Source organism: Priapulus caudatus, unplaced genomic scaffold (assembly GCF_000485595.1).
Source record: "Priapulus caudatus unplaced genomic scaffold, Priapulus_caudatus-5.0.1 Scaffold104, whole genome shotgun sequence".
Lineage (NCBI taxonomy): Eukaryota > Metazoa > Priapulida > Priapulimorpha > Priapulimorphida > Priapulidae > Priapulus > Priapulus caudatus.
In genome coordinates, this window is record NW_014577165.1 from 336,158 (window position 1) to 346,584 (window position 10,427).

At 46.7% G+C, this 10,427-nt stretch overlaps 1 protein-coding gene across 1 annotated transcript; it reads left to right on the forward strand.

Annotated features, from left to right (window-relative positions):
* Positions 1-12: 12 nt before the first annotated feature.
* LOC106805184 (protein AATF-like) lies at positions 13-9,848 on the forward strand. The gene is made up of 10 exons (XM_014806682.1): positions 13-58; positions 1,701-2,003; positions 2,220-2,367; positions 2,535-2,700; positions 3,306-3,501; positions 3,882-4,047; positions 4,474-4,617; positions 8,178-8,342; positions 8,704-8,971; positions 9,516-9,848. The coding sequence occupies exons 2-10, from the start codon at positions 1,712-1,714 to the stop codon at positions 9,711-9,713; spliced, it is 1,743 nt and encodes a 580-aa protein (XP_014662168.1). The 5' UTR covers positions 13-58; positions 1,701-1,711; the 3' UTR covers positions 9,714-9,848.
* The last annotated feature ends 579 nt before the right edge of the window (positions 9,849-10,427 follow it).

The following is a 10,427-nucleotide window of genomic DNA, read 5'->3' on the forward strand; positions in this document are numbered from 1 at the left end:
CCCGGCGGCGTGCGACCGAAGCGCCTTTCGCATGTGAAGCGAATGGGAAACGCGTGAGGTGAGAGCATATGTGAGAGAAAACTTTGTTACATATTATTATGCATAACAAATTAAACCAGTCTTATTATGTGTGGTACAGTGTGAACTTCTTTCCCAAGTGTGTTCTGGAATTCCCTAAAGACATTACGATAGTCGTGCGTGCGTGTAATACGTACATGCAGTACCCGGGGGGGGGGGGGGTGTCACTCTATTAGAGCACGAAGTGTCGTTGTCGTAACAGGTACTACAGATATGTACCCGAGGTAGTTTTAGGTTGTTTAGTATTATGTTTATATTTTTATATGAGGTATGTTTAGGGTTAGGTTTAGGGTTAGAGTTAGGTTTAGGGTTAGGGTTAGTGTTAGGGTTAGGGTACACTTCTGTAGTACAAGTCTGGTACACTTTGTGTATGTACATATATGTACCTTGGGTACATATCTGTAGTACCTGTTACGACAACGACCCCTTGAGCCTGGAACATTACCCGTACGGCGTACGGTGATTACCCCATGTGAATTTTCATATATCACTAAAAATAATAGGCCCCCTAGTGCGAACTGCACATTGGAAAACCCTACCCCCTATTGCAGACACAGTTGGAGAATACCACCCCCTATTGCATACACAATGAAAATATCCCACCCCCGTTTGCATACACAATGAAAGAGTCATACCCGGGGTCCTACCCCCTATTGCGAGGTCGGTGGAAATCCACTTTAGGCACCTTAGGTATCACGAAGTGATGCACAGATTTCTGTGCATCATCAACTGATGCACAGACTTAATTTCCGTATATGAAGGAATGATGAAAAAACCCTAACCCTAACCCCAACCCTAACCACCCTAACACACAATTCATGATACCTAAAAAGGTTATACTTTATGGCTGAGGGTTAAGGTTATGGTTAGGGTTTTTGCATCATTTCTTGATATACGGAAAGTCTGTGCATCGGTTGATGATACACAGAAATCTGTGCATCACTTCGTGATACCTAAGGTGCCTAAAGGGGATTTGCGCTGCGAGGTCTTGCAAACAAGTGGAGGGCAAAGAGTGGAGGGAATATTTAGGACGCAAAGAAGACTACTTGCAACTCTTGTTGCTGTAAACAGAGAGTGTCAAATCTCAAATCAAGAAGAACAGAAGGAAAAGAGAGAGATTAGTTATCACATGAGAATTTATTTGTCACAGCTGAGGGGGGGCCTACTGTGGGCGCGGTGCTTGACTTGAACGATCCCGAGGGCTTATTGAGGGATTGGCTTTGTAAAGGGGGGCCTATTTGCTCCCGTGCGGGCCCGCTTTAGAAGTTGAAAAACACCCCCTTAACTTGCAAAATTTGGAATGCACATGGGGTAATAACGGCATATATAGTTACCCCGCCCCCCGGGATGCAGTACTACTACTAGTAGTAATACTGCTAGGCCTACCAGGCAGTAGTAGCGTGACCAGGCTGTGTGACTAATTCTAGCTAACACTACCTACATGTATTGTGTATGGTGTAGGCCTAATGATTCAATGATTGCTGGTTATAGTCACCGTTATACATGTTGAAATTGTTTATGTATGCATTAAAATCATTAAATTTAATAATAAATCATTTATTTGTGATGAGTATTATAGTAAAATAATCAGTGATTATGGAAATTTCCCGATTGTTTCATAGAATTCCACATCATGGCATCGCTAGCGGAAAAGATAGCAGAGCTTACCAACCCGTCACCTGAGTTTCACGATCCTGAAGATGACATTGCCGAGGAAACGTCAGCAAAAGTCCTTACTCGAAAACGTGTCGAGGCAGACGACTCGTACGTCCATGTTGGCGGTAGTAAACTTCGGCGTAAGACTGCTGCCCTCTTGTCGGAGAGCGACAGACGTTACTCTGGGAAAACTGTCTCACGAAAACAACTCAAGATTGGCGATGTTGAGTTGGCGCGACCTAGTGGTGCAGACGGTGAATTTGAGTCGGGTAAGTATTAGGGGTAAGGTGATTCATCTATATATGTATCGGGATACAAACCTTGATGATACAATTGTTGATACGTTTGACCATTTACAATACATGTATCGATACTCTACTGATTAAAAGCAATATCACTTTAATAGTAACATAATTTAATCAAAAAACAAAAGAAAATAAATTATTTTTTTGCCTGCTATTATATGTCATATGAAATAATTATAGGTACCACTGATGAAGATGAGATGGATGATGATGATGATGATGATGATGGAGAGGAGGAGGCAGAAGAAGCAGAGGAGCAGGAGGAGGAAGGCAGTCAATCCGAGGAAGAGGATGAAAATGATGAAATGACACAACAAAAGCAATTCAGGTTGTTAAACCCTTGGATTCGTACTGCTGCATTTGGTCATAATTCATCTAGATGCATATGATGGAGTTATGTAGTTTGCATGTGTATCCTGCGTTTGTCACAGTTTTGCAGAGTTAATATATTTTACTGTCTCATGTCTTCTCATAAAGTAACATTGGGTATTTCAGTTTCGTGGATAATGGAGACTACAGCAAATACGCCAATGGGTCGAGTGGGGAGGAGGAGGAGGATGATGATGATGATGATGAGGAGGAGGAGGAGGAGGAGGAGGAGGTGGTGGAAGATGGCACTCACAAAGGAGATGAAGACATTCACAAGAGCATTGGGGGAAAGGTATCATTAGTTATAGTGTCATCAACATCTTCAGTGGTAGCAACATTTGTCTTTAGCAAGCACATTTGTTTAAGGCTGACGGCAGACACGCACGCACGTACATGTCCACGCACGCTTAATTATTTACTCGGAATCCTCCCACTTCAACCTGTGCTTCTACTAATGTGCATGTTGTATATATATAATGTCTGATTAAGGCATATGTCGTGGTCAGGGTAAAAAATACACGGGAGCGATGAGCGATTCGCTCTTCAAACCTCCAAAATCGCTCCCGTAAAATTTTCGACGAGAGCTATTTTTCAACAGACTTGAAAAAGAGCTCCCGTGAAAAAAAAAGTTTCCCATAAATTTTCCCCCTGGTCACAGTTATACAATTATGTTCTATTGTTGACACGCATGCATCGTCCTCTTTGTGCAGCGAAGCTCGTTGTATTAAACTGGCTAAGCAGCCACTCAAGCAACTGTGCCCATATTCTTGTTATGCACATCGCCAACTACACAATTACAACATAGGCGGCCAATCACATGCCGAAGCAGTCGCGTGAGATCCTCCCAGTTCGAATTTGCTTTCTCTAATGTACGTCGTCTCGTCTTGTCTCCTCGAGTTGGGGACGGGATCCGTCGACAGCGCAGTGAGACACTTCACGCGTGCGAGTATCGACGACGAGGTACAGCGAGGGGCGCACACCAAGCTGCAGCTGAAGACCTGGGACAGCCTGCTGGAGGGACGCATACGCATGCAGAAGCTGTTGCTGTCGGCCAACCAGCTTCCGCAGCACGAAACCTGGAGCGAGTTTACCGGTATTCGATGCCATTCAATTTCGTTGTATCGTTGTGTTTAGAGATGCGCGCTGCGTGTTTAGGTGGTGCTTTTACAGCAAAACTTGTATGTGAGTATTATTCAACGGAAACGTCAATAGCGTCTTTTATACATTGTTATAGATACGTGTCCGTTCTGTGGAGTTCTGTTCAGTACCATCAAGTCTGTAGTCTGTAGTAAAACTATAGATGTGGTTGATGCAGCATGGATGCATCACTTTGTGTTTGTAAAGATTTCGCGTGTTCACGTTGATAGATATTATCAGGAGTGAATAATATAAGAATAAAATAATATAATTTAATAATAGAGATAATAATCTATTGTTGTTCACTCCTGATATTATTTCTATATTCGTCTGCAGGCTCGGTGAGTGCTGAGACGCAGCAGAAGCTGGAGACGGCACAGGCGAGTCTGAAGCTGCTGCTTGATGAACTCGTTAACCTGCAGACGCTGCTGCTGCGTCAGCATCCTGAGACACGTCACGTCGCCGACGGCAACCGATCGGAGGAGGCGCCGAGAGCAGCGTCGTAAGTTTACATCTATAGTCTGATCTTTCAGCTCTCGTTAAGTGGTAATTGCCATAAATTAGTGCAATTTATGCGCTGTTGCGGTCTACACTATGGTATGTGCAGAATATGCTGCTGGCCACGTTGTCGTCATTGTGTTGGTTCAATTTGAGCTTTTACAGCGAATCGTTTTCTTATTGACTAGTTCTATATGCATATAGAGTGATTGACAGGTATAGCTCTAGCTAATTAGCATTGTGATAGGGGCATTATAAAAATCTTTCCTATGGCAGTATGGCAAGGAAGTTCCGTAAAGCTGAAATTCGGGCATACGTGAGTGGAAAATACGTACAGACTGATCTTGCTTGACCAATCTGGCAACAATATACAAGTAGAGCGTGGTTTCCTCGTCGAGAATATATGTAAATTGTACACTCTTGTGCACAGCCATGACAGTGATGAGGAGATAACGAGTGAAGATGAGGTTGTTAGTGTCGGGATGAGCAAGAAACCAACGCTGAAGAGAAAGATATCTATGGATGAGTACCCAGACTTCCTCGAGAAACGGCACAAGGACTTCATACCTTACAGGTAGTTTTGTAGTTGTTAGCTCATCTGACGTAGTCAGATGCAGCTTGTAGAATCGCATGATTGTCTGTCCGGCCGTCCGTCCGTGCGTCCGTCAACAGTTGGGCCCAAATCTTAACCGCTCGACGTACGGTCACGATATTCAGGACGTGGGGGGGGGGATCGTGAAAAGGACTTGGGATGATTAATTTGGGGGTCAAGGGTCAGAGGTCAAGATGTGTAAACGGAGGGGGAATAATTCCCCCTTAACTTAAGGTATAGGAGGAAATACGGAATTGCGGCACAAATCTGAACGGCTTGACCTTGACTCTTAATATTCGGTGTATAGTGTGATGGGGAGGAAACCCATCACCAGTGCGAAATTGGAGGTCACAGGTCAAAGGGCAGTGGGGAAAAGGTTAGATATCAGACATTTTCTGAGGACGTGGCCTAACGGACAGAGTGAAAAACTTTTTTATTGTTTCAGCACTGACCTACCATTTTTATCACTTTATTGAAAGGACCATGAAATGTGCTTTCCACTGACGTGCGAAGAGTAAGTGTCTGATAACCTTTTGACTCTCAAGAGGAGGGTTAAACATGGATTCCTGAACTGCCTCAATGATGTCACAGTGTTTCATCAACTGTTATGGCCACATCCATATCTGGAAAAGCCAATAGAGCTGGATAGCCCACGGCTACAGCACAGGATTACAGCTCAAAGGTTCTTGGATCGGAATCCCATCAGATTTTTTTATTATTTACTTGTTTCTGTATTTTTCTATCTTTTCAATTAACGCAAAATTTTACATGATTTATTTACAAACAATTTCATAACAACAAATAATTTTACAACAATTAAATATTTTTTTAATAGGGTTAGGGTTAGGGTCACAATGCACCATAAAACAGGAGCTATCAGGCACGCGATTTGTATCAACCATGGGATTTGGAGGTGATTGCAGAATGCAGAGGTTGCTGAAAATGATGTGTACGCAACTGCGTATCTGCATATCTGCGCCTAACAAAGGGTCACTAGTCACGACTTAAATTTTACGTTTATAACCGTAGCAACAGACCTATGATGAGCCCAGACGCTCTGCGGCTCTTGTTATGTATTACTAGTGTGCAAACATGAATGCGTGCGTGCGCATGTGTATATACAAGAGAGCGTGCGTGTATGCTTGTATGTGTGGTGTCGACTGTGTGTGTGTATGTGCACGTCAGGGTTCTCAAGAGCACTTATAGCCTGGCGGCCCGCCAGGCTATCGTCGAGCCCCGCCATCCTAAAATGGCACCCGCCCACTCTAAATATCATTAGCCGCCATGCTAAATTCATAGCCCGCGGACCCCCTTGCACGCAAACCACCTTCGGCGATTTGCAACCAGATGAGACGCGGATACTAGAGACAGCGTTGCCGAAAGGAGGTGTTGATCCCAAGCGCTATAAGCGCAGATCTTGCGCGCGACATTCCGCGGCAAGGCGCACGCGGACCGCGGGAACCGTCCTACGACAGTATGGCAGGGCGCTGGCAGCTATGGATCCGTGCCGCCGAATGAATTGGCCGGCCGCGACGATCCATAGCTGCCAAGCGAACAGTCCGCAATTTAGTGGGGGACACAGGAGGGTAAGACATTTGGGACGTGAACAGTGTTGACTTGTTTTCTAAACATTAATTTCTCTCTTCGTAACCGAGCTGTGACGGAAAATCACAGAAAGACTGACGAAATTCTTCGCGTTCGCCGAATCTTGCCCAGTATGGAATGGCTGCAAGGACAAAGGCTATATAGACTGGGACTCGCCTCCCCTCGTTACCCATCGGTGACTAAGCTAAGCCGAGAACACGTAGCAATACATGCATAAACGGCACAAACACATACATCGCCAATACATCGTATTATATTGTTAGGACTCTAGGCTATAGGCAGTAAAAATAACCTGTATATTAAATTATTGGAACACTCAGCCTCAGGGTTTATTCATTTCTGTATTACATGAGGCCGCTTATGAATAGTTGTAATAGTGGGTTAATTACGGTCCCAGTACACTTACTAGTTAGCTAGCCTTAGCTATATCAGTCTATGGATCAGTATACAGCAAGTGCCGTACACCTACAACTACTTGGCAAGTACAACTTCCCGTCACTATGATATTGATAGTAATGTAAATAACCCGACAATACTGTACATATCAGTGTATGACTGCAAGTCTGCACTGCAAGATCAAGGCTGCCACTGCAAGATCATAGATTCGACTAGCTCAAGAAAGCGGTATTGCTAGGGTTAGAATACTAGGGTGTATTGACGTTGTGTGGTGTAGGGAGCTATGGATGGAGCTGGCAGCTGGTATATATAGGGGTTGCACCGTCAATGGTGAAGTGCGAGCAGGCGAGTTCCAAGTTTTTTCTGCGAAGTTTTTCTGCACAAGAGCAATCAGGGCCCCCCCCCCTCGACCGCAGGGGTAGACGAAGTTTTTGGCTATAAGCAGCACGCTGGACGATGAAATATATGCAAAATGCTGTACGTACGCTGCTCAAAAATGATTTCAAACAAATAACTCATCCAACAGCTTCTGATCTTTGTTTCTATTTGAAGAACAGTGTTGACTAACTTGACTTCTATGAAAACATAATGTCTGTTTCGTACAGAACTGTGTCACGCGAAATCACACAGAGACTGACGAAATTCCTCGCGCCACGGACGCCACGCCACGCGCTGACGCCACGAAGGCGGAGGCTTTTCCAGAATCCAGATAACATACGTGATAATCATAATGGCAGAACATCAGAAATCTACATTGGGTGCGTTAAGATGGATACGGAAGTCGGAGCGGTAATGACGATTTGCAGGCTAGACGGCTACCGCACCTTCACTCAGCCAACTATCGGTTGATACACTGAAGTGAGTTACGCTAGCGTGTCGAACCAGAGACCTGCATGTGCACCGCGCGGCAGTCTAGGTCATCGGAGCCGAGCGTTTTTTTTTTTTTAAACTTGAAAATGGTACGTAGATAACTCGTTGCGCCATCTATGGTCGCGATAACTTCCAAATTAATGTCAGGGCATGAACCAGCGAAAAGGGTAAATTATTTTTCTAGCACGAAAAGGACGCGCGCCGAGCCACACACCAACAAAAACGAGCATTTGGATTTATTCTCGCCCTACGTGCAGAGTCGAAAGGCTTCTGCAATCGCCACAACTCCTCAATTGACCGATTATGCGGCTTTCTGTTATACCCAGAGGGTCTCGGGAAGATGTTTCTAAATAGAGGGCAGCGAATTCGATCAAAAGGCTGTTGCTGTTCGCGCTTCGCGCGTATATCCGGCTGCAGATCGTCTAGGACCGTAAAGGCAGCACCCGCCATGCTATAATGAAAAAGCTTGGAGAACCCTGCACGTGTATATATTTATGTGTGCTTGTGTGTCCCTGTATGTGTGCGTGCGTGCGTGCGTGTGTGTGCACATGCATGTGTGTATTTGTGTGTGAATGTACATGCATGCATTCATGTGTGTGAGATTTCTTATTAGGTAGTTGTTGAAGTGACACCACTGTGCATTTAACCTCTCTCTCTGCCTCTGCCTACAGGAATGCGACAATACAGAAATGGAATGATAAGACGAAGCTGACGTCTGGCAAGGCCGGCAAATCATTCGGAGCATTTGATCAGTCCGTGCTGACGCAGGTGCAGCTGATACTGGCGGACAAAGATCGGCTGGTGAAGCGCACACAGCTGAAACGATCCTCATACAGGTAACGATCGATCGGTGTACATGTAATGATTTGCATACAGGTAACAATCATCGTACAGGTAATGACTTGTATAGGTGAAGATCGTCATATGGGTAACGATCGTCATATGCGGAATGATTTGCATACAGGTAAGTATTGTTGTACTGGTAATGCATCAGATCACACACCGTCGTCTCGCGATTGTCTCTGCCAAGTTGTGAGCAGACAATGATCCTCGTACCCCCCGCGTGTTGCATCTCACCGTTTGTATCCTAATATAATAGAGTCGAGCACAACATTCCCACATTGAACCAACATGAAACACTCAATGCAAACCGACGTGACCAGCCGCATCTATCCGACTCGCGCCTTCATTTTACAGAGTGATCGGCAAGGCAGACTCAGCGGCTAGCGGCGGAGAGGCAGAGCAAGAGGACGCGGAGGAGGCTGCAGCGAGAGGCGAGGAGGGAGAGCGGGTGGTTGCAGCATGCAGGGACGCGCACCTGAAGGAGTACGATGCGGAGATCTTCGACGACGACGACTTCTATCACCAGCTGCTGCGCGAGCTGATCGAGCGCAAGACGGCCGACGTCACCGACCCCGTCGCGCTCAGCCGCCAGTGGCTGCAGATCCAGAAGCTGCGCAGCAAGGTGCGTCACGCGCGAGGGGTGGTGCCACTACTGCTCGGGCGTCACCGCGGTTCACACGCGCGCGAGGGGGGGTGCCACTGCTGCTCGGGCGTCATCGCGGTTCACACGCGCGCGAGGGGTGGTGCCACTACTGCTCGGCCGTCACCGCGGTTCACACGCGCGCGATGGGGGGTGCCACTGCTGTTCGGTGGCCGCTGCGGTTCACACGCGCGCGAGGTGGGGGGGTGCCACTGCTACTCGGGCGTCGCCGCTGTTCACACGCGCGCGAGGGGTGGTGCCAATGCTGCTTGCGCCGCAGAGGTTCTACCACGGTCTACGCGAGGTTTACACTGACCCGGCTTGAGCGTTTTACATGGTTTACACGCCGTGGCTTGTTGGCATCACGTCTGTCACCATCGCTGTTGGCTGGTCGGGTGTTAACACGGAACTATGGAACCGTTGAAATAAGTTGACATAACTAACTGGATCAGGACGATCCATGTTGGCTGTGAAGTAAGAATTGCACCTCACACATGTTAATCCGACTCACATTTGCTCTCTGTAGGTGAAAAAGAAAGTCGACACGAAGGCGAGCAAGGGAAGGAAGGTACGCTACGACATACACTCGAAGCTCGTCAACTTCATGGCTCCCCTCGACATGTGTCGCGTCACGGACGCGTCGCGCAACGAACTGTACAGTTCGTTGTTCGGAAAGAGGATGCAGGTTGCCATGGATACGACAGAAGTCAGTGCCGCCAGCTAGCAACGTTTATGCTATAGTTATAGCCGGTCTTCACCATGCTTCTCCTTCACCATCCCTCCCGCTCAGGGCTCGAATTAACCGACGGCACCGACGGCAATTCGGTGCCCCTATCAATCGCTGTACTGCCCCTGAAAATCCAACCCGCCCGACGGCAGTGACCTGCCTTGCCCTTTTCTGTAATTGCCGTCGGTGCCTCTGCCTCTGGCTAGACTGGTTCGCGGCCGCACTGTTTGTCGCAGAGCGTGTACATTGTCTAGCAGAGCGTGAGGCCGGATACCAGTCTACCCTTCAGCAAAACCAATAACGTGGCATGCTGCCAACCGCTGCCAGTAGACGATCGATAAATCGTGCGCCACTGCGCCTGTTTATGCCCGTGGTAGAACACAAATATTTAAATTCTGCACATGGACTCGGCCCGCGCGCGATTTAAAGCGCAGGAAACGACGCTCGCGCAATAATGGCCAGCTGTGATCTGTACGGTGTGTAGCTTGGTAAGTAGTGCAGTAATTAGTGCAGTAAATTTAGAGAAATTTTAGTAGAATTCATACGATGACACAAAGTTTTCCATAACAATGGTCTGGGTCTGGGTCTGGGCTAGTGAAAGTTATGTCAGGGCTAGTGGTTTTCCTCGGTTACTAGCCCGATGGTCTAGTGAAATAAAAAGTTAATGTTGAACCTTGTTACTGACAAAACATGCTGACAACACATTATTTT

Bases quoted from the DNA above. Each gene is read 5' to 3' on its own strand.
- LOC106805184 (XM_014806682.1), top strand. From the start codon at position 1,712: ATGGCATCGCTAGCGGAAAAGATAGCAGAGCTTACCAACCCGTCACCT. The intron at 2,004-2,219 runs GTAAGTATTAGG...AAATAATTATAG, and splicing joins AGACGGTGAATTTGAGTCGG to GTACCACTGATGAAGATGAG. The intron at 8,343-8,703 runs GTAACGATCGAT...TTCATTTTACAG, and splicing joins CTGAAACGATCCTCATACAG to AGTGATCGGCAAGGCAGACT.